This window comes from Ursus americanus, chromosome 24 (genome assembly GCF_024610735.1).
Source record: "Ursus americanus isolate L20-20 chromosome 24, mUrsAme1.1.p, whole genome shotgun sequence".
NCBI lineage: Eukaryota > Metazoa > Chordata > Mammalia > Carnivora > Ursidae > Ursus > Ursus americanus.
Window position 1 is genome coordinate 37,362,626 of NC_142150.1, and position 27,950 is coordinate 37,390,575.

The 27,950-nt window shown below is 54.6% G+C and overlaps 1 protein-coding gene across 3 annotated transcripts; it reads right to left on the reverse strand.

Annotated features, from left to right (window-relative positions):
* Positions 1–543: 543 nt before the first annotated feature.
* Positions 544–27,741, reverse strand: VPS37C (VPS37C subunit of ESCRT-I). Of its 3 annotated transcripts, XM_045786795.2 has the most exons (7): positions 27,413–27,739; positions 18,563–18,674; positions 8,107–8,259; positions 7,629–7,726; positions 4,342–4,513; positions 3,478–3,560; positions 544–2,868 (listed from the first exon to the last, which is right to left on the reverse strand). In XM_045786795.2, the coding sequence occupies exons 4-7, from the start codon at positions 7,719–7,721 to the stop codon at positions 2,146–2,148; spliced, it is 1,071 nt and encodes a 356-aa protein (XP_045642751.1). In that variant the 5' UTR covers positions 7,722–7,726; positions 8,107–8,259; positions 18,563–18,674; positions 27,413–27,739; the 3' UTR covers positions 544–2,145. The 3 variants fall into 3 exon arrangements, with proteins under 3 accessions (XP_045642751.1, XP_045642750.1, XP_087711058.1); XM_045786794.2 differs by lacking the exon at positions 8,107–8,259 and having other exon boundaries at positions 27,413–27,737; XM_087854932.1 differs by lacking the exons at positions 7,629–7,726; positions 8,107–8,259 and having other exon boundaries at positions 27,413–27,741.
* Between the last annotated feature and the right edge of the window lie 209 nt (positions 27,742–27,950).

The following is a 27,950-nucleotide window of genomic DNA, read 5'->3' on the forward strand; positions in this document are numbered from 1 at the left end:
CTTACCGCTGAAAGCAGAAGACGCCCTCCCAACCTCAGGACAGAACCAGCTGAGCTCAGGGTGGGCTGGAGAGGGGCAGGCTAGGCGGCGGCTGAAGACCACGTGGCTCACAGCCAGTGTCGTGGCTCCTCTCTATCCATTTACAAACTGGACGGGCTGATGGCAGGTGGCTGGAATGTGGCGCCGCCCCCGCTAGGCTGAGCCCCGCACGCCCCCTGGCGGGGGCCTGTGGCCTGGCACGGCCCAAGCTCGGCCCAAGGAGAGGCAAATCCGCAGGCCCAGCGTGAAAAGGCCTAAGATGGAAAATCAAAGTGTAGAAGAAAGGAAAAGGCCGTAAGAGCCAGGCCCCGGGGGCCGAAGAGCCAGGGAGGGCAGCCGCAGGAGAGAGGATATCCAGATAGATGAGGCTTTGTGGACATGAGGATCAAAGAGGCCTTTCAGCTGAGCGTGATGCTGACTTCCATGCCCGACACCCCCAGCCCTCCAACCCCCCCGCCCCCACCTTCACTTTGCAAACCCACCACAGCCACCGCACGCACGACGTGGAACTCATCAGTTTATTATGGCAATTGTACAAACATACCAGCGATCGTTCACCCAGTTCAGAAGCTCCCGAACCAGTCGAGTCCATTAGTGATTTCTCTTTATAAATAACTTACAAGCAAGCACGATTGGCAAGCAACCAACAGCGCGAATGGAGCGTCTCCTGGCGAATACCCACTGATGGCGCGCAGGCCGGGGGGGGGGCAGGCACCAGAAGGTTGAGTTTCCTCGTGGGCCCCCAGCACCCCAGGCCCACCAGATGCTGGGTACTCAAGTAGTGGACATTTCAAGGCACGTGTGACTTCCTGGCTGACAGCAGCTCCAGAGCCTACCCTTGAGACTGGGTTCACACCCCAACAATCAAGTTAATGCTTCGGTCATCACACCCCTTTGGTCTATTGCCTTTGTTATTACTGAACGTGCTTAAAGCCCCCCGTGTGCCGGGGGCTGCGCATGGCACGGAGTCACATCCCTGCCCTGTACATTCTGAAGATGAGAGAGGAGCAAAGAAAAGAACTCCGTCCGACAGAGCGATGGTGTCTGCGAAAGCACCAGGTGGGAAGTCACTGTTCGGGCGTCCTCCGATGTCTGTCTGAGAAGGGGTGCTTGGGGGGTGGGAGTAATGCCAGGGAGCCAGAGGACAGAGATGAAGGGGGGGCTGCTGTGGATGAGATTCAAGGCACTAGAGGAGTGGATGGATGTGGGGGTGGGGAACCCCACAAGTCAACCGGAAGTGGAGGGCCCCAGAGAAGAGAGGGTGGCTGGGGAGGTGACCCAGCCCTCCACTCCTAAATGAGTCCGGTGTGACCACTATCTCCTGGGCCAGAGCTGCTCCCTCCCCTCCAGCCAAGGCAAACCACCACCCCCCCATTCTCCAACCAGTGCGAGCAAGGTCTGGGGTCCACCTTCACAATCCCCAGCGTCCTCGCTGCTCTGGTTCCGCTGCCGCCATTCAAGCCAGCTCACAGGACACGCTTCTCTGACACCAGCCTATCACAGTTCAGTTATGGCTTTATGGGACTTAAAAATCAGCAAGTGTTTTTCCTAACCGTGCCCTCCCCCTGATGCGACTCCAGCCGTGGTGCGTGGGGCAGGCCATCCCTGACAGACAGACGCACAGTTGTATCCCTGGCTGCGGGCACCAGGCTGAACGTGCCAGATCCCAGGAGAGAGGGGTCGGGGTGAGCAGGGGCCGGGGACGAGCCCCCTCATCACTGAGATCACTGCACTTGGTTCCAGCATCCATGAGCGCAGGCGCAAGTAGACGGCCACCAACACGTGCACCCGCTCACTCGCACAGACACCCGCGACGAGGGACCGAACTCCCCACCTGGCTAGCACCAGAGAAGCTGAAGCCACGCACCGGAAGAAGGCGCTCCCTTCCCCTGGGGAGGCCAGGAAGTGCTTGTGACCACAGGCGCGGGCAAGCCAGTCACACTGCCTGGTGCCTTCCAGGCCCGCACACTCCCACCAAGGTCCCCCCCAAGGCCCCCGTGTGCTGACACAAGTCCACTTCCAATTGAACCTCGAATCTCAGCGGCAGACAGGCCAAGGGCTGTGGTACAGGTGCAAATAGAGAAGGGCCGAGGGCCTGGACGGTGTCTAATACCCAGGCCAGGTAGGACCCTGAGGTGGTGGAAACCCATAGGGCGGGGCGGGCCCAGGGGGGTAGGGTGGCTGAGGGGGGCCTGAGGGCTGGGGCTGGCCCGGGAAGCTCGGGAGCGGGGACTGCGTTGGGTACGGAGGTCGTCCTCCTGGCGAGAGGTAGGAGGCCTGCTGAGGATAACCAGGACTGGGGGCCCGGCTCCCCGCCAAGGGGTACCCGGGGCCGGAGGCAGCAGTGGGGGCCGCGGGATAGCCTGGCCGGGGGTGTGTGCTCCTCTGCGGGGACCAGGAGTAGCCCGCAGCACCCCGGGGTCCCGGGTGGGCTGACGGGTAAGGGGGGCCCAGAGGCCCCCTGTAGGGAAAGGAGGGCTGGGACACCACGGGGAAGGGGGCCGGCTGGAGCGCACCCTGGGCGGTGGGGCCCATGGGTATGCCAGGAGATGGGCTGTAGGGCAAAGGGTAAGGAGGCAGTACTGATGGTGGTGGGGGCGGCTCTTCGGCTACAGGGGGTGTCGCCTGGGGGGCCGGGCGAGGCGGGGGCGGCGGGCGTGGAGGAGGGGCGTCGCCGGCCGGCTCCTGGGAAACTCTGGGCTTCCTCATCACATCCTGGAGCTTCTCCACGCGCACCCTTCGCAGATGGGACAGCATCCTCATGGAGGAAAAGTTCTCCAGAAACGTTTCCAAGGGCACCTCGCCCTCCAGGAACTTCTCGGCCATGGCCTGGAAGACATGAGGTCTGGTGACAACAGGGGCCTGCCGGAGATCAAGGCTGCCCGTGTTGCCCGGGAGCAAAGGCCAGCTGTGTGCCCCCACCCCTGCTCAGCCCGCTGCAGACACTCCCTGTCTTCTCTGGCCCCCACTTGGGACTTTCTCCTTCTGGCCCGGATCACTGCTGACACATTCTACCTGCACTCGCTGGGGTGTGCTGTCTCCCTCACAAGAATGGCAGCTCCTGGAGGGCAGGGGCTGTGGTGGCCACTGCTGTCCCCCCCACCCCCCGACTCCTGCATGTCCGTGATGAATAAATGGATGAACACTAGCGCGGGCGGGCCCTAGGCTGGGAGGACCTGGCAGCTTCCTCCACCCAGGGCACGGAGAACTGGGGGGAGCCCGTCTGCCCACAGACTGAAGAGATGGCCAGGGAAGCAGAACAGGGAGGCCAGGCAGCCGGGGTGGGGCTGGGCGCCAACAGGGCCTCCACAGGGACTAACCGTGTCATCCGCCTTTGCTGGCATCCCAACTTTGCAGACACCCGGTGCTCCTTCCAAAGGCTCCCGCTCCAGGGCCTGACGCTACCCACAGAAGAGGGCGTGACCACGGCCATCTTACCTCAGACTCTTCTTCGATCTTCATGCCTTCGATCTGCAGAAGGTCTAACAAGGTCTCCGGCTGCAGTGCTGAAGAAAATTTCTCTGGAAGGGAGGGCGGAAAGATCAACATTCTACAAGTGCCTTTCGATTCAGTGTTAGAGGCTGAGCCTTCCACAAAGACCCTCAGAGTGCCCTCTGTGCGCTCCGAGGCCCAGCCATGGCTCGGGGGGTCTGCTGCGGAGCCCCATGGAGCCCAGTTCCCTGAGGTCACCTTCCTGAGCAGAGAGGGGCTCTACCAGGCCCAGCCCAGACCTTGGCTAGCCAGCCTTCCCCATGCCAGCGGCAAGGAGGACTCCCGCGTCAGAGCCCACCGAGCAGCCCCAGCCCTGTGCTGCCCCACAGCAGGGAAGTTACTGCACCCTCTGAGCACCACACCTCTTCACGGTCAAGACCAGGACAGCCTTCCCCTCCCAGACGGCAGGTCCCGGGAGACGGAGAGCCCAGCCCAACTCTGTAAAGCGCAGAGGCTGAGCGGGCCGTGCCGGCCAGCAACAGTGCAGGAGGCAGGCTCTCCAGACTCAAATCCCGCATCTAGCCATAGAAGCCTGGCCATGTTCCTGACCCTCTCGGAGCCTCATCTTCTCATCTATGAAACAAGAACATCAGTACCTCCCCTTCCAGGCTGTTGTGAAAAAATGGATGTAAAGCACTCAGCACGGGGCCGACACGGGGTCATCCTCACACCTGACCCTGTCCTGTCCCGGGGAAGGGAGAGGAAACCTGTCCTTCCACACTATTCCAGGAGCTCTTCCCAGGCCAACCTTGAATGGACCTCTAAGTTAACAGAGGAGCACCTTAGAGCATGCTCCCAGGCCGCCCCTACCCAGCTTCGCCTTCTGCTCCTGGCACCGCTCCACGAGCTTCCGGAGCTCCTGGTACTTGTCCGAGAGGTTTGAGCGGCTGATCTCCAGGGGGCCCTGAAACTCCAGGTTCCGCTCCGCCAGGCTCCGGTTGGTGGCCAATGCCATCTCTCGTTCCAGCTGCAGGTCCTGGACCTAAAATAACAGGACGTTGACCGTAAGAACCATCACCACCATCACCACCGCTCACCTAGCAGCAGGCTGCACCTGGGGCTTCTGGGACTCATCGCTCCCGGGGGGGGGGGGGAAGGGGGTAATACCCCAACTAGGGTCTGATGGACCTGGGTTCAAACCCTGAGCCAAGCGCTCTGACCCGGGCACCTCCCTGAATCGCTAATCTAACACCCCATGCGGTGGACACAGGCGGGACATGCTGAAGGTCCGCAGCTTGCCCAGGGCCACGTGAGGAGCGGGAGGCGGGCCCGCCATGGCCCCGCACTGCAGCCGCCACGGCCCCGCAGCGCGCCTGCAAGCAGGTGGACCGGTAATATGACCGAGTCAGAGGCTTTCTAGGAGGGAAGGGGCCAAAATCCCCAACTACTTCTCCCCAAGATTCGGAGGCAGGAGGCCTCCAGTGAGGTGCACGAAGGCGGCCCGAGTCAGACCACAGGCCGGCCACGGATGAGGCCCCAGAAAGTTACGCCGAGGGGTGAGGAAGGCAGGGCCAGACCACGACACTGGTTCAGGGGAGACTTGTCCTTGCTTCCCAGGCCACAGGCAGGTCCCACAGAGAAACTGCGTGCAGATGAGCTAATGGCGGGGCCCCCGAGAACTGGAGGGGCCTCAGAGCCAGCAGGGGCCCCCCACCGACACGGGCGACCTGAGGCCCTCAGGCCAACCTCTGGCCCTGGCCGTGCCCCCCTGAAAGCATGTCCCCAAGCAAAGCAGCGCCTTGCCCTCAGCCAGATTAGCAAGTGAGGCGACGCCCGGGAGCCCTTCACAGACCTGCTCCGGCCTGAAGCTCCATCCCTGTGCCAGGGAGGAGGGCGGAGAGTCGGACCTACCACCCCAAGACAGGGACAGTCCGCTGGGAGCCCTGTGCGGCACGAGAAGAGGGCGCTCAAAGGCCCGCAGGGGGCTCAGGGCACGGCTACGCGAGGGCGGCTGCCACGCGGGGGCCACCACGGTCAGCACGTGATGGACAGACCAGCTCGTCCCCCACAGGCCAGGGCTATCCCGGACGCCTGCCCTCCTGCTGACGCCGAGCCACGGGGCCTTGAGCTCCGAGCTCCGGGGCAGGCCTGACAGAGGAACGCCACACCTCCCTCCCTCCACCATGCGGCCGCTGGGGCCCAGGGATGGGGCCTGCCTGTGGTCTCCCCAGTCTCCCCACCACAGCAAGCTGCCCCCACATCTGGGCTGCCTGGCTTGCTGCCACAAACCCCTTTCGGAGCCATTCGAGAGCTCCAGAGTGGGAGGCCTGAAGCCCTCAGCTCGGCTGCCCCTGAGGGGGCCCCACTGGCCCTCCTAGGTGTCCACGGTCTCCTCCCTGGGTCTCAACCAATAAATCTAAGCTGTGCCATTCAGCCCTGCACTTTGTCCTACACGTTCCTGCCTGTTCTCCCACAGCCTCCCCCAAATCTTTCACCACAGGGGGCTCACTATGAAGCCCTCCGCCAGTCATTTAGAAGAGATCAATCAGACAGTCCTAGCACCCGGCCCAAAAGAGCTCACCAGCCTGTGTGGACCCCACCATTCACTGCCCTCTGTGGAGAGAGGCCCCTACCAGCTAGCTTTCTTCTCTCCAAGCAACGTCCGCACCCCACACCGAACCAGCTCCCGTCTCTCTGCACAGCCATGCAGCGACGAGGGTGTGTAAAATTATCTTGGACGGACCATGGTGGAAACCTCGTCCAAGGGGTTTTGCAAATCTAAGTAGCGCGCCCTACTTCGCTTCCCCCGATCCCAGAAGTGCTCTTCCCCTCCGAGAACGCAAACGGGCTGGTCGGGCTGGCCGCACGCCCCAAAATGCCAGTTGCCTCCAGCCCCAGACGTTCTGCGCGTCGGCATCGAGTCTACCAGCCTGCTCAGCTCGGAAGTCAATGCACGCTGCTTACGTGAAGGCTCGCTTCTGCCAAGTGTCAAGCGCTTTAGAGCAGGCCTTGGAATTCCTAGAACGCCGTGCTCACAGCGGAGAAGAAACACGTGGTGCTTCATTCGTGACAGACAAACGGAGGACGAGGAGTCCGGCACGGTGCCGGCTGAGCCAGAGCCTGGCCGCGTCATGGCCTGACTGGCCACTGAGGCGGGCTTGGGGCTTACCCAACACAGGCTTTGCTTCCAGTCCTTGCTGAGCGAGGCTCAAGGCAGCAGAATGTGCACACCGAGTCCCCCTACCTGTCCTCACACCCTGCCCTCTACTCCATCCCCTGCCCCCAGCAAAGACTGCTCATTTGGGTGGAGGGGCAGGTGGGAACAGCCAGAGCACAAGCTAGGAAAGGGCACGAGAACACGGCCTCGCTGGGCACCCCTTACGGAAAGCAGGGAGAAGCTGGACGGCGTGGCTTCCCTTGGGTTGAGAACACACCGCGAATCCTCAGCAGAGACACAACATACCTGTTCATCAGTGAAAATAAAAATCTATTCCGAACGCTAATCCAATGAGCTTGGCGTTGCTTGTACTTGTGTCTGTCCCCAGCATGAGGGGCAGCCAAGGTAGCTTCCAGAGCAGGGGACAGGCTGCAGTCACTGAGGGCGGGACTGCGGGTATACCCAGCTCTTGGCCACATCCGTGACCCTCACAGGGGTCACAGGGTCAAGGAGACAGGAAGGCCTTTATGAAGTATAAAGCTCTACACATTCAGAAGGCTTATTTTATTCCCACGGGGACTGTGACAAGCTAGGATGGTTAGGTGCCGGTTTTGACGGGAAGCGGGATCACACAGGAGATGAGCCCACACCACAGGCCAAGCATGGCTCCTCCCAGAGATGCAGGGCCAGACAAGGCCCTTGGGGAAAGGCGGCCACAAAACGGTACGAGTACTTTTAGAAACCACCTCTAGGGTCAGGCTGGAACAATACGTGGGAACTCACAGAGGGGCCCCGGACGCCCCAGCACTGTCCCCCAGAACTGCCAGAGAGCCCAGGAGCTGCACTCAGATCTCAGGGATTCCTCTGGCTTGGTCCCAACCAGGGGGAAGGCCACAGAAAAGGGAGAAGAACATGGCCCCAACTCCCACCACGCCAGCGTCCCGAAGCAAGGCCGCAGCCCCATCTGCCTTCCTCGGGCCCCAGGACAGCCTTGCTCTACCTCGGGGGCCTCCTGGGCCAGCCGGTGAATGGCCTCCGGGTCATTCTGCATCTCCTCCAGCTCCTCCAAGGTCTTGTCTTTCAGGGTCTCCATCTTCCCTGCGAACACAGAACGGAGGGAAAGACACACTACAGTTTCCCACAATGCTTCCACTTGGCAGGAAGCCTCAGGGAGGAGCTAGGGTCCCACCAAACACATCCCGGCCACCTTGCCATCCCCTGTTCCCAGGGAGACCAGGGAGCCAGTCCTTCCACCAAACCATGAACAGCAGGATGTGTGATAGCCCTCGGCAGCCAGAGGCAACACCACGACTCCTTGGAGTGCTAGATAAAGCTGCCCAAGGAGCACACAGGGAAGGGTGGGAGGAGAAGCCAGGCAGCCGGGGACAGAGACGAAGATGGGCTCAAGGCCGCCTGTGAACCCCGATGCCAGCAGGCCCGCTGGTAAGCGTCTATTTCTGCCCGACCCAGAAACACACCCAAACTTCACACGCGGGGGCTGTGCGGCTTCAGCATCCCAGGCTCAAGGGCATCGCTGTTTGTTACGCTTAGTGCCCCAACAACCCGTTTCCCTCGAGGGGTTTGGCGACCGCAGTCCTCTCCACGCGCTGCAAAAACGGACGGTGCAGGGCCTCCTCGGAGAAGAACAACAACAAAACTCATCACACTGGCCCTCAAGGCGCTCAGAAGGAAAAGAAAACTGACTGACCCCAACAGAACACCTGCTTGGACAGAAGAGCTGGTCTCAGCGGTCCTCCCCCTCCTCTGTCACTCTGCCAACAGGGACATCGACTGTCTGTGTGACAGACAGGGGGGTCACAGCCAAGCCCCGGGAGGGAGCTCCGGGGACCAAGAGGAGGAAGCACCGACAGAGCCAGGCCACTCTTCCTTTCTGCTGACAGCGTCCTCCGTTACCTTTTCTAGACCTGAACCCTCCAGCCCTGATGTCGAGCTTTCTCATGTCAAAAGTGATGTTCGTTTTCAAAAGATCCCAGGGTCCAGAGGGACCGAGACCGGGGGGCCCCCGTCCTCCCGCGCACCAGTGCTCAACCGGCAGGAGCCCGCGCTGCTCTGGGATCAAGGACCAGCACAACACTTGTGTGGCCAGAAGTGACCTCCGGCTCCTAGTTTCCCCGTCTGGAACAGAAGGGAATGGCCTCTCCCAGGTCATCGGAAAGATGAAAGGAGAAACTGATCAACAGGGACAGCCTCCCATTGGCCAGCAAGGTGCTGGTTTACTCCTCACATGCCAGCACGGCTGTTAACGGTGCCCCCTTTCCGTGCTCAAAACTAGTTTCGACAACAAATTATAGGGTCACCCTACTGAGAAAGAGCTAGCCAAACAGAGCTGTCACCACCGCCCCTTATCTCCCGAGGGTTGAACGTGGTCCCCAACCTCTAAGGCAAGGAATGCCAAGAGTTTTGCACATGTGGTCTCTCCTGATCCAGCCGGGGGGGGGGGGGAGCAGCAACTGTGCCTTTACAGGTAGGGATCAGAAAGGTTTGTAAAGGGGAGTGAAAATCCAAACCTCCCTTCTGTCCCCATCTCACCCTGCCACTCCAGAAACCCTTGGTCTGAAAGCTGGCAGCCTGAACAGGCCCTGGGAAAGAGCAGAACTCGGGGGGCATGCTGCTTCCCCCCTGGCATACCGAGTGGGTCCACCATGAACAGGACCAGCAGGGCAAACAGGACAAGTGGAGCAGCGCTCTAAAGACAGACCTGGTCTGAGTCCCGGCCCTGCTACTTCCCAGCCAAGGGACCTCCCACAACTGGGACCTCCCTGAGCCTCAGGTTCTCCATCAGCAAAATGGGCTAGTGTAAGGTTCAGTGAAATGAGGCCAACCCAGTGCAGGCTTATAACAAACCCTGGCGAAGGACCCCGACACCACAGAAATTACTTATTACTACGGCCTCCAGCAAGGCCCAGATCCGGCACCGAGCCGGGCTCCAGCACAGAACGGGGTGTCCGCTGGCTCCTGCAGTCAGGACTGCGCGCAGAGAGCCCGGGGCCCAGGCAGCTGGCTGACCACATGCCCCCGGCGCGGTCGGCAAGGTGTCTGCGGAAGCCCGGGGCAGGTACACTCCCACACATGGTGACCCACGGCGGGGGTCACTGTCCGTGCTCGGTAAGCCGTGGATCACACACTTTCTGGTCTCAGGACACCTTTCACCCCTAACATTACTGAGGAACCCAAAGAGGTTTCCCTTATGTGGATTTTAGGTATTAGTACTGACTGTATTCGATACTAAAAGTGAGAAGATTTTTTTAAATTTATTTTCTTTGAATGTTCATAGCAGCTTTCAGTGGAATAGCCTGGAATTGGAAACAACCCAAAAGATCTCCAATTAGTCAAGAGTGTCACAAGCTGTGCTACAGCTGTATGGTGATGCACGGCTCTCCAGGAAGAAGGAAGAAATCCATGTCTGCAACTTGAATGGATCTCAAGGGAATTTTTCTGAGTGAAAAATCATTTATAGAACATTCTGCTTATATAACATAGCATTCTTTTTATATAACCTTCTTAAGATGAGAAGGTTGTCGAGATGGAAAACATGCTCGCGGTTGCCACGGGGAGACATTTTTAAAATACAAGACTCTGCGCGCACCCATGTGCCAGAAGCCACCAGAAGGATGATGTAATCGCGTGCCATGTGCCCTCCGAAAAGCCCACCGTATACTCATGCAAGAAACAGTAAAAAGGAAAATAACACCTTAGATTACGAGAATGATTCTGACCTCACAGGCACCTGAAAGAGTCTCAAAGACCCCAACACCACCCAGGGCTCCTGGGAGCACACTTTGAGAACCACTGGCCTCGAGGCTAGGAGAATGGACTCTGCAGCCAGACTGCCTGGGTTTGAATCCCTCCCTGTCACTCACGAGCCCTGTTGTTAAACTTCTTTGTGCCTTAGTTCCTCCGTCTGTTCGAACAGCCGTGCCCGGAACACAGCGAGCACTGCGTTAAGTCCTTGCATTACAATGACCCTCACCACCGGCTTATGCAGCAAGAACTGCCAACCTGACCTCACAGAGGCGGCTCAGGCAGGGGAAGTCACCTGCCCACGGTCACACAGCTGGGCAGTGGCAGGCCCCTCCCCAGGCGGGGGGGGGGGGTTCGCAGCATGCCCCTCGAAATCACCAGAGTCCCGAGTCCTCCTCCAGACCCGGAACTCTCCAGGACTCTTCATATGACTTTTAACGCAGTTTTCATTTTAACTAAGCTACCCAGGGCCAAATGTGCGTGGCATCTGTGGCTTTTCTTTCCCTTTCGTCCCACACTCTGAGGGAACTCAGCTTCCCCTGACAGAGGAAAAGCAAAGACCCCAGAGAGGAGGGGTTCGTCAAGCAGTCCATGCAGAGGCAGGGTGCGAAGGCGGGGCTCGATGTGTTGTTTCTCCGGAGTGAGAAACAGGGGAGAGTGTTTCTCCTCTGCCAGGACCCCGAACGCACTTCCGTCGGGTGCCTGTGGCTTGCCTCCTGTAGGCGGGGGGACCGGGCATGGGAGGGGGGTCTCCCCCTCCAGGACCGAAGCTCCCGGTCTGCAGCCCATGGCAGGGCCCAGGCGAGGCAGTGTCGGAGGCGGCCCAGCGCAGCGTCAAGAGCGCCCAGCAGGGCGTCGAGGCTACAGCTCCCGAGAACACAGCGCACGCCCTGGCCAGCTCCGTGGGGACAGCCACGAAGAGCACGCCTGCGACACCGCCAGGCTTCTACAGGCCAGCAGACCCGCGCGACCCAGAGGCCAAGTCAGGGGAAGTCCATGGGGAGGGTCTGCGCTGGGCTCGAGGCCCACAAGGCACCGGGGGCCCCGGGAGCTGGCCTGACTGGAAGGCACTGACGCAGAACCCACCCTGCCACCAACCGAAGACTGGCTTCCCTGACGGGCTCGCCTTCACCAGCCACTTTCTTCCCCCACCCCCCAGACAGGGAAATGTTTTCATTAGAGGAAAGTCACCAAGATAAAATCTCTGTAGAACATTCAAGTATGCTGTTTTCTCACGGGGGCTGACAGAAGGCTGTCACTGATACCGCTGTGGGTCTACCGTGTGCGTCCGTCCCGGAACCGGCAGTGCGTGTGGGCGCTCGATGGATGTCTGTGGAAGCAAGTCCCCCCGCCCCGGGTCACAAAAAGAGGGGCCCGATGTCCCTACAACCGGCGTGGGGCTGCCGCTGCTTTCGAGAAGGACAGGGACGGCAACAGCACCAAGCATGTCACTTGTCATCAAAGCTTGGCAGTAACTGTAGACATTTAGCCAGAAAGGGGACTTTGCTGGGTGGAAGAGTGGTGGCCAATCAGAAATAAGTAAGTGTGCTCCCCAGATAATTCTGGGGCGCACTGAAGTGCACGGCCCCTCCACCCACCGTCCCAGACGAGAGTCCTCCTCTCCAGTCTAGAGCCCCATACCTGGCTCTGTTTGATGGCCTTGAAATCCCAGAGACACGGATCCCTGGGACATGTAGCTGGTGATCCGAATAATCACCGTCTTCAGACAGCGGGAATTCTCCCCAAAGTGGGCAATGCATGAAGCACACAGCTCTCCTACTGAGACCTTCCTTCCCCAGCACGCGTCCCTGGTGGGGGAATCCCATCCCCAGTGCTAAGGTCACCCCCACTTCCCTAGGAGGTCTGGTATGCACCTGCTTGAACTCGGAAGATCAAAGGGACGGGAGAATGTTCTAGCTCCTGTCTGTGATGACTCCCTCTGCCACTCCCTGATTGGGAAAGATGACCACCCCCATATTCAGAAAAGAAACATTGCAGCCCCGTGGTTGCAAAAGACCTCTCTCCTGTGTCAATCCCCTTTCGTGGCAGACTTCAGAACAGGCCACACACATTTTAACACTTGAGAATTTCCAGTCTGAAACACCTCCATGTTCCAGCAGGTCAACCCCCTTAGATGGAACTCTCTAGGGCAGCCTGTATATTCTGGCATCCCGGATGCGATGGAAAGTAGGCCCCCTGCACACAGCAAGCAGGAACGGGATGGGTGCCACAGCACTTCCAACTCTGCCTTCTCTGGTCCCTAACTCAACAACCCTCCTGCTTCTACCACGCCCATTTCACAGGTGGTGACACTGAGGCCGAGTGGCATATAGCTTGCCTGTGCTGACAGAAGAGGGGACACCTGGCCTAGGAGTCTGACCCTGGCCTGCTGCTCCTTCCACCAGTCTCCCCACCTCCTCTGTGCCCTGGTCTCCTCACGCTGCCTCACGGGCACGGCGGGCACGTGTAAGCCACGCATTCCCACTTCTTCCAGAAGGAGGTGTGCTCGGGATCCCACACCCAAATGTGCCACCCATTCCTTTTAGGGAGTCAACTTTCCTTACCTGGGAAATGGGTAAACAATCCCTGCCAGTCACGTGGCTCCTTTCTTCTGAGATCAAAGCCCTTTGCAAACTTCCCCATTAATTTATATAATTGCTCCAGGAACTAAAGCAAATACAGGCTTAATTACCCCAATTTCAGAGATGAAATGAAGCCCAGAAACAAATAATAAAGGTATTGCTCAAGGTCCTGTAAGCTGTTGGGGGTCAGACCACTGGAGATCCAAGTCCCCTTCCATCCCTGGTGTTTTAACAACACAAGCATCTTTGCCCCCCGGCTCTGCCCGTCACAGGACAGCCACGAAGCTAGTTTAGTTATAAGCTTCTCCAAGGTGCAGAGCTTACGATCCCACGCGAGCACGCTGGTTACCCAGGCCCATCTTCGGTCCCTGCCCCCGGCGTGGAGGTGGTTCACGTCCTCGCCCTCTGACAACAGTTCCGGGCCTGGGCTTTACTGCGGCATCGCCCACCCCTGGAAGTGACCGATGCCTTTCTTTCAGAAGTCACAGAGACCTCTCCTGATCCTTAGGGCCACCCAGTGAGGCTGAACACAGCATACACTTCTCTGGGTTCGCAATTCTGAAACGGCGGGGGAGCACAGGACATTCTGCCTGAAGCCCACAAAGCAGGTGCCCCTGAAGCCTGGGCACCCGCTGCCAGCAGTGTTCTGCCTCCCGGTCACCCGATGTGCTGAAAAAATAAAAACCGGCACCTCTCAAACTGGCCACAACCGCCAGGGATGTCACCATGCAGAGAACTGGGACATTACTGAGAAGTTACTTGGGGATCCAGGGTCCAGGGGCTCTGTTTCTAAAGGGGTTGACAAATACAATTACCGGGCCCCTCAGCACCCCAGGCCCTGACCTGCACCCTCTTCTGCTTACCCAGGTGCCCAGGAGGATGCTGGGTACTTCTCAGGTGGTGTCTGGAGAGTACGGCTTGAGGGAGGGGACAGGAGGGAAGACACGAGCCCGTTGAAGGCAGGGAGATGGTCTTGTTTACCTCTGCCTTCCCAGCGCCTGGCCCAGCCTCTGACCTGCTGACAGCTCACAGCAGTGCTTGCAAAAAGATGGACCAAGGCAGGGAGGGAGAGACTGAGGCAGGGACGGAGAGAACAGGCCGGTCAGCTGGCAGACGAGTCAGACAAGACATGGAGGTGCGAGAACAGGGCTCCTTCCCCTTTTTCACACCCTCCTTCATTTCTCCATGCCTTCATTGAGTAAACATTTATGGAGCCATTACGACATGCCAAGAACTGCACCAGACCCCACTTCAAAGGAGCAGGATGAATGAGGACGGAGGGGTGTAAATAACACCGAGTTCTTACTACGTGCCCGTAGTACACCCAAACATGCTAACTCCCCCCAGCTCAATTCTGTTTTTAAAAAGCAAAACTTCACCACCACTCACAGCAAGTACGGGTACGAGGGGATGTAACACAGGTGGGGGCCAGTGGAACAAGGAGCGGGGAGGCGGCCGGCTCTGAGGGCTGGGGTGTGAGAAGCCTGCCAGGCCTCACGGGGACAGGAGTCAGAGGGCCAGGGGCAGGAGACAGCGGGGCCCTGGCAGGAGCCGCTGCAGATCCACATGGCTGGGAGAAGGGGAACGGGACGCTGCTGAGGCGGGCACATGGCTACACAGACCTCACAGGTGCAACGGAACAACACCTCTCTTAGCGGGGTGATACCATCGACTCAAAGATCAGACAGGGAACAAAGTGGGAAAGGCGACACGTGTGTTCATCTGTGTGCCCTCTGCAGGAAGAGAAAATCTGTTTCCCTATCAATAACCCAAGAAGGAAAGAAACCTTCCTTTCTTTCTCTTTGGGCTCCTCTGCAGCTTTCCCCTACAGCAGAGGTCACAGACCTGGGCACCTACAAGGGCTGGGCAGGCACTTGCGACCAAGGCCAAGTCGCTGGGTACAGAGTGTGTCCCTCTGGAAAGCGGGGGCTCAGCCCAGCTCGAGTATATCCTGCAGGGGGAGGGGGTGGCCGGGCTTGGCCAGAAATCCAGATCCATGTGACACCTCTCCACCTTTAAGTTTTAGTAGCCAATTCAAAAGTTGTAAAAAACAACAACTGGGCGGAGTGTGGTTTGTCAATACTGCTCCCTAGACACGTGCCTGGAGGACAGATTCCATAGCAAAGGAGGCGGGGCGGGGGCGGCCACGAGGTGACAAAGAGCTTTCCCAGGCATCCTGGAGCTCACCTCCTGCCACCAAGGCCTGCGTATGGGGTCAGACAAAGCTGGAGTAGCAGCAAGCAGAACCAAGGGGGCAGGCTTGGGGGTGCGGCCGCTGGGCCTCTGTGGCGCTCACACTAGGACAGGAAATGAAGCCCCGGGCCACAGGCCCCGCAGCTCACAGTCCCAACTTCTTTCTACCACTTGGTATCTTGACTCCATCGATCTCACATGCCTGGACCATAGGGAACATGATGAAGATAGCAGGCCCAAAGGCAACTCCACTACACCCCAGGGGACTTAGGCCAGAGGCAGTGACCTTTCCCACCACTCCCTGGGGTGAAGTGGAGGGGGCTGAGAATGTCGCTGTGGAGAGGGGACACTGGGAAGGGTTCAAACTCTGGGCCGTCTTCCAGATCTGCCTTTAATGGGGGCGGGGGGGACCAACTTGTAGGGATGGTGCTTGCTCGATGTGGAACTTTGCCAGGACTGTTTAGCTCAAAATCAAATGGTCTCAACTGACATCAGATCCTTTACAAGAATAAATTAAAAAAAAAAAAAAAAAAGTAAAGGCAGAAAGCAAAATGCAGTCTTTTCTAAGCTCAGATCAGAGTAAGGTGTGCCAGCCTTGGAGATGGCTTGTGATGCCTGGGGCCCCTTGCGTCTGTCTGAACAATCAGTGCCAGCTCTCCCCCAATAGGATGCAGAGAAAAGCACAGAATGTGGACTGATACTCTGGGTTTGTGCTTTGGCTCCACAACCCTTTAGCTGTGTGACCTTGATCAAGTCTCTTAATCTCAGCAGTTTCCTTATCTGGAAAATGGGCACCATGACGGTAACCCCGCCTTAGGGGTTGTGTGCCTTAGGGGTTGTGAGGAGCGAATGGCCCTGGAGAGGGCTTTGCAAGCTCCTGAGCACTGAACAAATACTAATTATTCTGCCTCCTGGGGGTAATCCGATGATTAGGGGAAATTCTTGACACCCCTGGGGCTCGATATTGAGTCAAGCAAATGTGACTGCTATTACTGAATCAGAAGAACTGGGACTGAGCAGGGTGCCTCTGCTTCCCCGGCTCCCCCTGGCAGACAAAGCACAGGTTCTGATCACTCCCCTCCTCACCGTTAGGAGACCACACCGACCCGCCAGCTACTTTAAGCCCAAAGTCACACTGCAAGCAGAGTTGCAAAGTTGGGCTTCTTGTAAATTTCCCACATCCACTTATGGCAGCTAAGAAGTAGTTACCGTAGCAACTTGCACAGTTCAGTGTGCCTGAGTTAGAGAGACCTGGCGCCATCCTATCCCTCCTGTCAAAAACACCTGCGGTTGCCTTAGAAACCTTCCTATCCTACTGCTTAATGAGAACAGAATTGTTGACCTGATCTAGTTTTCTTTCCCTAGAATGAGTCTGGCCGTGCACCGAAGTATCAGACCGTTCAGTCACCTGACTTCCCACAGGAGTTAATAAAAACAAATCAAACCATCATGTACTCCTCACCTGGTCCAAAGCACCATGGACCTGACCTTCCCTCCCTTCAATTTGAAAAGCTGGTGTGTAAGCGCCAGAAGGAAGCCTTCTTAAGTTTTCTCTCCAAGGTATTTCTGGGATTGGGGCAGGGAATTCCTCCCCACCCCCCAGTGCTGAACAGTTAAGACAGCAGGAAGGGAAGCGGAAAGAGTTCAGGGCTTAAGAGCCAACTATTCGTGGATGACCTTTTACTAGCTCTGTGACCTTGGGCAAATTATACCACCCTTCTTACTCTGTTGCTCACTGGTAAAATAAGGCTAACACTACCAACGTCGTGGGCCGTTGTAAGGACTCAGAGAGGTAAGCGAGATAACCTCTAGAGGTGCTAGAAAAACCAGGCGCTGGGGAGCATTAATTCTCACACTCACACCTTACCACCGTGGCAAAATGCTGCCGGACCTGGCCAGGCACCCAGCTAGGCTCGGGACGGAGGGCAGGTCCTCAGGAAGGCAAAGGGTGTAGCTTTCTGAAACAGGCTCCAAACCAATCTGAATAGAAATCCTCGAATGTAAGTACGCCAACACATGGGGGCGGGGCGGGGGGCTGGAGAGTATGTAAGCTCCCAGGACAAGGCTTTTTGAAGGCAACTGTCATCTTTACCTAAATATTTACGTAACAACCACATGCTCCTCAGGCCCACTGAAGAACTCCGTCTGACACCCCCCCCATCCCCCCAGAGGCAAGCCACTAAGTGAGAAGACCCAAGAAGGATGAGCCCCTTTCCTGTACCGAACACGGGGACACTCGGGAGTGGTGCAAGACTGGGGCAAACTGCTTTCCCTACTCCGTGGGCTGTGGGCTGCTGGCCAGGCTGGGGCGGTCCATCACCAGAGGACACCTGAGGATCGGAGTGGAGCCAGAGGGCAGGGCTGGCAGGGCGTGGGGCCCCTGGCTACTTACAGTCCTTGGATGGCCCAGCCCAGCCCCTAAAGGGCCCCTCCCAAGCCTGCTGAACCTCCACCCCTCACCTGCATTCCAGGGGTGACTCCACTCAACTCACCCACCTTTCTCTTTCCCCAAACCACCTTCCCCACCTGACCCCCTCAGCTTCACGCCCTCACTCCCAATCCTCCAGGCCACCCCGACGCCTCTCCTGTCCAATCGCCAGGTTTCATCTAGTCATTGCTCCAGCGGGAGCAGTTCAAGTTCTGCTCCAGGTGCTCCAGGCACCTCTGGATTCATTTTTGAAAACACTGCTTCCAGCTCCCTCCGCCTTCCCTGCAGCCAGCCATCTCCTCTCCTTCCCTCGTCCCCATCCCTCCAGCTGTCAGGACCTTCACCTCCACCCTCTCTACCCACTCGTCTGGTGTGTCCTGTTGTTTTCCAAGTTTTCCAGTTTTCTAAAGGAGGTCTCCTTTAAAATGTTACCCCAAGCCCCCAGAGCACAGAACAGACGCCAGGCATGGGGTGGGGATGGAGGGAGCCCTGCTCTTCCAGCTCAGTCTCCCCCAAGGCCTTAAGGGGGTCCCCAGGCCACCTTCCCAGAGCACAGATTGAAAACCACTGCCCTTACCCCCCCAACCGCCCAAGTCCCCCTCCTCCATTCTCTTTCAGCTGTGAGATCTCACCAGCACAGCACAGAGAGAGAGGGTGCTACTGTGCACTTCCAGAGCCCTGCGGGGGCTGGCTGAAGTCTCCAGCAGAAAGAGCAAGGGACACGTCCCAGAGCAGCTGACATGTGAAGGTCAGGCAGGCATTTTCAGGATGGGGAAGGCACAGGGCAGAGTATTCCAGGCAGACGGGAGGCAAGAGCAAAGCCTGGGTGCTACGGCTGGGAATGGCTTGCAGGACAGGAGTCGAACCAGGCTTTACCGCCACCACTCAGCTCCCTCTGCAAGCCTCGCTGGGCCACCAGTGAGAGAGACACGATGACGGGTCGCCACGCATCACGTGCAGAGCACTTACAATGTACCGAGCAGTGTCCTAGGCGCTCTGTCCGCAGCAGCTCGTGTGATCCTCACACCGGGTCCTCGTGGCTGTGTCACCTTCGGCTTTCCTCATTTTACAGATGAGAAACCTGGGTCGAAGAGAAGACTTGTACCTGATCCCAGTCTCACGACGAGGAAATGGCAGAACCCAAATTTCATTGCGGTGGTCTGGTCCCTGGGGCCTATACCCTTCACCAGGGCACCACGCCACCCCTTAGTCAAGTGTGCGCCCTTGCGACACTGCGCCCAGCTCTGGGGACAAACTTATAACGCGGTCATTCCTGCTGACATCTTTCCATCAGACTTCTAAAGCATGGGGGCTGGCCACACAGCGCCCCAGGGCCCCAGAGCTCCCAACGGCGCCAGAAACAGCGCCTCCTTCGGGCTGTGGCCCTGCAGGGAAAGCCCAGCCGCCAAAAGCTCTGGGAGACAGACAGCCCCACACCCTCGGTCACTACTGGCTGGGGAGCTTGTGCGGGCTACTCCTTCCCTTTGGACCTCGGTTTCTCCTCTCACACGGGGCTTTTACAGGGCTGAAATGAACTAGCGCCTGGGAAGTCCAAAGCCCGGCGCTCAGGCCGGACTCAACAAATGGTTGGGCCCTTCTTCATCAGCACGGCTGAGCTCCCACCCGGCCTATCCCCTCTGCAGATGCGGAGGACAAAGAACTAAAGATTCCTCCAGAGACAGCATCCATCAACCGTGCCACGGAAATCCGGGGGCCGGATGTAACACACATCAGTAACGCTCCACAGCAGTCAATACGATGGCCAAGAAACAGGTTATTTAATAAGTAGCCCATCCGTGAAACTTCCTGACAGTAAAACACAAGCGGGACACTGCAAAGCCTCCTCCTCTTGTGGCCCGCGGCTCAGTGAAAAGAAAACCATCCTAAGCTACCCCACACCCAGTGGCCACTTGTTTTCCCTTTGCCCAACCGTTCCGATGACTCAGAAAGGACCTCAGGCTGCAGCTGTCAGCCTCCCCCCACCCCCCTCTTCCTAACCGGCGCAGGGCAAGCTGAGCTAAGCAGGTTCGACCATCCCTTTAGGAGGGATCAGGATTAAGGTCAAGGCAAACACCCGGGAGTCTGTAGGAAGTCACTCAAGGTCTGTCTGTTCAAAAGCCAGGACAACGAGACCACTGTTCTCACTGATTCAGGGCCATCCTAGGCTGGTAGAAGGTGGGGCACCTGTAGACCCTCTCCCTGCCAGTGAGGTCTGACGCTAGGAACTTCTGAATCCCCCACAGGCAGGCGTGCTGAGGGCAACAATGGAGCCAGAGAAAAAAAGAGAAACTAGGCCACAGCCTCCTCGTATCTGCTCTTGACTCAAGCAGGGATCCATGAAGGCCATTATCAAACCTGCAAAGGCCATTATCAAACAGGCGACACCATATCAGCAACTACACCGGGCTCTGGACTCAGTTTTACCGTCTGGCAGAGGCCTCATCTGAGCCTCTCCAGCAGCTACCCGCCTGGTTCTAACAGACTCCACCCTCTCCAGCCCTCTCCCACCTACCCCAGGAATCTCTAGAGAACACAGCCAATCAGAGCTCTCACATCCCTGCTGAGAACCTTCCATACCTCCCCAGTGCTTTGGTATTACACTCAAAACCTTGTGCTCCTGGGCTTGGCATACAATGCCCTGTATCAGCTGACCCCAAACCTCCCTTTTCAGCTAGATCTCCTTCCACTCCCTCAGAGGCTGCTCACTCCACCCCAACTTTCTGTTCTACCTACTATTCCCAGAACAAGCAACATGCTTCCAATGGCTTGACAAAAATTCTGCACCTACAGGGATCCTGCCCACAGGAGTCACCAGCTCTGCCACCCAACCTTTACTCCTACTGTTCCCTCCTCCTGGAATACTCTTTCCTATGCCTTCTCTGGCTTGAAAATGCCTGCCCATCTTCAAATGTCAGTTCCTTCTCCCAAAGACTTCATCCTACCCTCCCACGGTGCTCTGTAAGTACTACCCGGCATTATTATATAGGAATTGGCATGTTTCTCCAGTCAGACTGTGAGCTGTGTCGCTCAGGTCTGCATCCCAGCACTAGGTCAATGCCTAGTGGCACACAGAAGGCACTCAATGACTGCTGACTGGACAGGGACACCCACTCTGGGCCGACATAGAAGAACAGGGACCAGATTTCTCTCCTGCCTCAACCAACCGAAAAACCAGACAGAATAAATAGAACAACAGTTTTCAGACACTGGACATTAGGCATTGCAGGCAAGTGATTCTTGAGAGGGGAGAACAAATGATTGCCCCCAGCTCACTGCCCAGAAAGAAGTTCCAGGCCATGATACAGGGACAGAGTGCCTAGGCAAAGCCTGACAGTCTCGGAGGCCACCAGTCTCCCCAGGTTGGGGAAAGGAAGTTGGGAGACCTTGGAGGCCAAGGCAGGCAGACTTTACAGGGTCTATACCAGAGAGGAGATAGTGACATAAAGAGAGGACTCTGGAAATCTGCAAAGGGTCCCCCTCCATTTTTCGGCTGAGTGCTGACAGTACAGACCAGGATTAGGGGGAAAACTCCTTGGACCTCAAGTTGAGCGAAGAATAATTTGTATCTGAGCCAGCATAGAAAAACCTAGTAATCCACAGGGCATCCGTGGAGCACTGAAGAAGGTACTGTGTTGTCAGTGGGGAAAAATTAACCCTGATCTAAAGATTGTTCTGATCCCAGGTAACAAAACTGAAGAGCAAGCCTTTAAAGGATGAAACTGTTTCCAAGTAACTTACCAGTGTCTCAGAACGATGCCAAGAATATACATAGATACACAAAAATACCCAGCACCCAATGGGATAAAATTTGCACCGTCTGACATTGATCAAAAATTACCACACATACAGGGGCGCCTGGGTGGCACAGCAGTTAAGCGTCTGCCTTTGGCTCAGGGCGTGATCCCGGCGTTCTGGGATCGAGCCCCACATCAGGCTCTTCCACTAGGAGCCTGCTTCTTCCTCTCCCACTCCCCCTGCTTGTGTTCCCTCTCTCACTGGCTATCTCTCTGTCAAATAAATAAATAAAATCTTTAAAAAAAAAAATTACCACACATACAAAGAAGCAAGAAAATGGAATCCATAACGAGGGAAAAATCAATCAGCAGAAACAGACTCAGAAATACAGATAACAGAATTAGCATAAAAGGACATTAAAATGGTCACTACAACCATATTCCACATGTTCAAGAAGCTAAAGTAAAAACTGAGCATGTTAAGTAGAGACATGGAAAATATAAAAAAAGACCCAAATGGAACTTGCAGAGACAGAAACTCTAATATTGAGATAAAAAGTATGCTGGAAGTAACAACAGAGTAGGCCCTACAGAAGAAAAGATTGGTGAATTTGAAGAAATAACAATACAAACTACCCAAAACAAATCACAGAGAGAAAAATAAAGACCGGGGGATAAAATGAATGAAGCATCAGAGAGCTGTGGAACAACTTCAGGCATCCTAATATACTTGTAATTGGAGTCCCCAAAGAAAAGAGAGAAAGGAAAATAGAGAAACTATCTGAAGAATTAACAGTGTGAAAACTTTCCAAATTTTTTGAAAGCTATAAACCCACAGATTCAAAAAACTCAACTAACCCAAGCACAATAAACATGAAGAAAACTATACCATCTATCATGATGATTAAATTGTTTAAAACCAGTGATAAAAGGCGGCACCTGGGTGGCTCAGTCAGTTAAGCATCTGCCTTCAGCTCAGGTCATGATTCCAGGTCATGATCCCTGGGATCAAGCCCCGCAATGGGCTCCTTGCTCAGCGAGGAGTCTGCTTTTCCCTCTCCATCTGCCCCTCCCCCCTGCTTGTGCTCTTTCTCAATCACTCTCTCTCTCTCTCAAATAAATAAATAAGATCTTTAAAAAAAAAAAAAAGAGTGATAAAAGAAAAGCAGAAAGAAAAACGGCACACTGGAAATGGAAGAACAAAAAATAAAAAGGACAACTGATTATTCATATGAAACAATGCAAGCCGGAAGACACTGGAACCACATCTTAAAATGTTGAAATTAAAAGAAGCAACTTAAATTTCTATACCCAGGGAAAATACCTTTCAATAACAAAGGCAAAATAAAGACTTTCTTAGACATCCAGAATTCATCACCTGCAAGAAATATTAAAGGAAGTCCTCAAGTCAGAAAGAACGTGAAACAAAATGGGTCTACCCAGAAGAATGAAGAACACCAGAAATAATAAACATGTAAATAAATATAAAATATCTTTTCTTTTTGATCTCTTTACAAAATAATTGTTTACAGCAAAAATAACAATAATATTTTGTGGGATTTATAACATATGTACAACTGAAATGTGTGACAACAATACAAAGTCCAGCAGGGAAGAAATAAATGTATACAAAATGGTATAATATCATTTGATGATAGACTGTGACAAGTTAAAAATGCATACTATGAATTGTAAGGCAACTGCTAAAAAACAAACAAAAAAGTTGTAGCTAATAAACTAGCATAGGAAACAAAATAAAATCATAAAAAATTACTCAACCCCAAAGAGATCAGGAAAAAAAAAAAAAAGGAAATGGGAAGAAAGAATATTGGACAAACTGATAACAAACAGCAAGATAATAGTTAAGCCCAACAATACTAATAATCATATTAAACGTAAATGTTCTAAATATCCCAACTAAAAGGCAAAGATTATAAAATTGAATTTTACAAAATGTAAAACCTATCTATATATTTCCTACAAGAACCCACTTAAAGACACATAATTTAAAAGTAAAAGGATATAAAGAAATACACCAAGCAAACACTGATTTTTTAAACACTACCCATTTTTAAATTGTGATAAAACATATATAACATAAAATTTACCACTCAAACCATTTTAAAATGTACAGTTTTATGGCATTAACTACGTTCAGAATTTTTTTATCATCCCAAACTGAAACTCTATACCCATTAAACACTAATTCTCCATTCTTCCCTCCTGAGCCCCTGGCAACCACCATTCTTCTTTCTGACTCTGTGAACGTAACTACTCTAGGAACCTTACATAAGAGGAATCATGCAATATTTGTCCCTCTGTGATTGGCTGTTTCGCTTTGCATTATTTCTTCAAGTTTCATCCATGTCGTAGCACGTGTCAAAATTTCCTTCCTTTTCAAAGCTAGATGATGTTCTATGTATGTGCCACATTTTGTTTGGCCATTCATCTGTCAATGAACACTTGGGTTGCTTCTACCTTTTGGCCAATGTGAATAATGCTGCCATGAACACTGGTGTACAAATATATTGGTTGAGTCTCTGCTTTTACTTCTTTAGGGCATATACCCATTATGGAATGGCTGGATCGTAGGGTAATTGTGTATTTAATTTTTTGAGGCATTGCCATACTGTTTTCCACAGCAGCTGTACATCTGATATTCCCACCAGCAATACTAAGGGTTCCAATCTCTCTACATCCTCTTGCCAGTACTTCCGGTTTTTTGGGTAACAGCCATCTTAATGGGTGTGAAGTGGTATCTCATTGTCATTTTGATCCGCATTTCTCTAATGACCAGTGACAGTGAATATCTTCCTGTGCTTACTGGTCATTTATATATCTTCTTCGGAGAAATGTCTACTCAAGTCCTTTGCCTATTTTAATCACATCATTTCTTTTTCATTTTGAGTTGTAGTACTGTATATATTCTGGATATCAATCCAATAATTTTTTAAAAGCTGGATTGGCTATATTACTACGAGATGAAGTAGATTTCATTACCAGGGGTTAAAAGGGCCAATTCATCAAACAAACGACACTCCAAAATGTTTATGTACTTAATAACAGAGCTTCAAAATACATGAAGCAAAAACTGATAAGACTATAAGGAGAAATGGACAAATCAACCATTATAGTCGTAAGTTTCAATGACCCTTTTTCACAAGCTGATAGAACAAGTAGACAGAAAAGCAGTAAGCAGTTAAGACTTGAACAGCACTACCAACCAACCTAACTGACATTTATACAACACTCCACTCAACAAAGCAGGAAACACATTTTCCCCAAGTGTTCACAGAACATTTATCAGAGAACACCATATCCTGGGCCATAAAACAAGTCTCAGTAAATTAAAACATTTCAAATCATACAAAGTACATCCTTTGTTTACAAAGAAATTAAGTTGGAAATCAATGTTTACTGGACAGAAAGAGAATAAAGTCATAGTATAATGCTGACTTTGTGTCTTCTACTGCTTGTAAACCTGCCAAGGGGGGAGTGGATACATTGGCAGTGGGACTGAAAATACTTAAATGTCTTCAATGCTAGGCATACCTGACCTGGGCTATCTGTTTGATAACGTGTTCATGGTTGAATCTCTCCTTCTCTCTCCTCTCCAGCCCATCCTAAGCCCCAGGGGCCCCACTTGTCAGCACCACCTAAATCACGACAAACCTGTTTGGTATTTGCTCAAGTCTCTCACAGAAACCAGCAAGGGGAAGAGAAATGCAGAAGGAGCACCTGCAAAGTAAACATGCCTTATAAAGCACCCAAATCCTCAGAGACATCGCCACCACAGAGATCTCTGTGTTACAGGGCAAGTATCCGGGAACAAACCAGAACCTTATAAAAACTCTAGACACCGAACAGAAACTAAAAGAATTTCAGAACAATAGAGATCCAGTGGGATTAAAAGAAGGTCTTCGATGACCTGATTATGTCAGCGTGGAAAAACCCTACTGGTACTGGCCAAAAGTATCTGGAAATGATCCACATGGCCAGCTACCCCAATGCCCTTTCAATGGCAGATTTATGCCAGATTAGCTCAAGTCACAGAAATAAGTAAAAAGAAAACAAGAATCCTTAGAAATAATCTCACTTCCAAGTACAGAAAATCTACAAACTCCTTAAGGTGGTGCTTCCCAAATTTGACTCTCAAAATGAATCATGCAGTGCATATGTAAAAAATACTGATTCCTGGGACCCCTCCAGACAATCTCCAGGGGTCTGGCTCCGTATTTTTAACCACCATCACAGATGATTCTTTTTTTTCTTTTTTAAGACTTATTTATTTATTTTAGAGAGAGACAGAGAGAGCAAGAGAGGGGAGGGGCAAGGGAGAGAGAGAAAGAGAATCCCCAAGCAGACTCTCTGAGTGCAGAGCCCAACACAGGGCTTGATCCCAGGACCCCAAGACCATGACCAGAGCTGAAACCAAGAACCAGCTGCCCAGCCTACTGAGCCACTCAGGCTTCCCTAAGCATCACAGAGGATTCCTAAGGTCCAGCATGAACATTAGCTGTGAAATGAGACAAAGGGGTTAAAAATCCTGACTGGGCACTTCCTGGACATGTGACCAAATTATGTAACATCTCTGCAGCTCCCTTTCTATCTGTAAAATGGGATCACCACCTACCTCGAAGTGTTCTCAGAATTCACTATGTTCAGAAAGCCCCTAAAACAGTGCCAAGAGCACATGACAGTCAGGCAAGAAATCAGAGCTACTGCTACCTCAAAACCAGCCAGCAGAAGCTGCCCAGATGAAGAAATCTAAAATGAAATGTTCTACCTAATGGAAATTACAAAGGCACCAAGCCAGTTTCCAAGATAATCGAGGAAAAAAAGCCTTTCTGGGCACTATGACCACCAAGAACAAAGACTTTCACTTCAGCAGCCAATAGTTCACCCAAGCCCTTCCTCCCACCCAGAACCACAAGGTCCAGGCCTGGGCAAGGCTGCAGCTTTGCACAACAGCCAGAGAGTCCTTCCTCCCCAGATCCCTCTGTCACTGCCACCTCCAGCTCTAGGGCCGACAGTCCTGAGAGTCAGGTGGCAGCATCCTGGGTACACCAGTAGTAAACAGGAGCCTAGGAAAGAGGCAAGGAGCCAATGAAGGGAGTGGAAAAGGCCTGAGTCAGCAACAGTATTACTGAGTGAAGGGAAGGAGTCTGTGAAGTTTCCAGGGCTAAAGGAGACATTTCTAGGGTGGGTGAGGCCAGACACTGTGTACTGAGAAAGCACTGTCTCAGGGGCTGAAACCCCAAGATGCAGGGTCAACTCTGCGAGTAACTCACAGCACAGCCCCAGGTAACTTCTCCCATCCATAAAGTGGGGAAATAAGCATCTTATTGGCTGTGGGGAAGAAATGAGGAGGAACCAGGCACCTATGGGAGATACACAGACACACATATGCCCCACTGCCCTTTGTACCCAAGAGAAACCGAACACATACTGGAGAGAGAGACAACTATATACAGATACACACACACACACACACACACACACACACACACACACACACACCAATGCCCTTTGTACCCAGCCGCTCCAGGGGTAGGGTTTGTTCAGGGACGCTGGGCGCTCCTAGTCTGGGTACAGAAAAAAGGAGAACAGAGCCGAGGCTGAAAGCCCCTTTCTTTCACTGTCCTGGGGAAAGGGCACAGGCAGAGAGTCAGAGACCAGAGTCCCTGTGACCCTACTCTGCCACAGGCCTCCCGTGTGACCTCTGGCTCCCACTCTTAGGCCTGCTTTCCCATCCGTACAATGGGTAAAAACTAATGTCACTAGACTTCTGCCCAGCAAGATGCTCAACTATGGGGTGGGGGTGGGGGGTGGAGAGTGGCGCTGAGGGGTGGGGCGGGGCCTGAGGCGCCACCTGGACGGGGAAGGGACGGGAGGGCGCTAGGGGCAGGGGCGCCGGCCTCCCTCCCTCCGGCGGCGAGGGGCAGAGGCGCCGGCGGCAGTCACGCGCCCCTCGCACCCAATCACCGGCCTCTGCCAGGATGAGGCCGACAGGCGGGGGCGCGCCGGGAGCCACTGCCAGCGCCACCCCCTTCCCCGTCCTCGCCCCTCCCCGGGTCCCGCTCACCTGCCCCGGCCGCCGCGCCGCCACCGCTGCCGCCACCGCCGCCGCGGGTTAAACCACGGCCCGCGCCCACACTTCCGGGGCCCGCAGGCCCGCCCCCTCCCGCCGGATGTGACACCCCTCCAACGTCCGGGACTGGGAGCGGGTCCCGCGCCGCTCGTCCCGTGCTACGCTGGGCGGCCCGCGGGTCCGAGTCACCACGACACTGCTTCCCCCTGCACCCCCCCCACCACACACACTCGCAGCCCCCCTGGGCCACACCCACGGGAGGCCCCACGAGACCCTCCCGCGAGCGGCGGACGCCGGGGTGGGCCCCGCCCCCTAAAGGCCTCCGCCCCGCCCCTGGGGGGCACCGCCCATTGGGCGGAGACGCGACCGCCCTGAGCGAGTGCGCCTGCGCGGACGACCCCGGGTTCTCTGTGGGGCGAGCACGGGGTAGGTCTGTTTTATCCGGCTCGGCTTTGGGGAAGCTGTTAAAAGCGGACCAAAAGGGGCCGAGAAGAAACGAATGGAATCCCAGCACCTCGGGAACGCCCTAGGT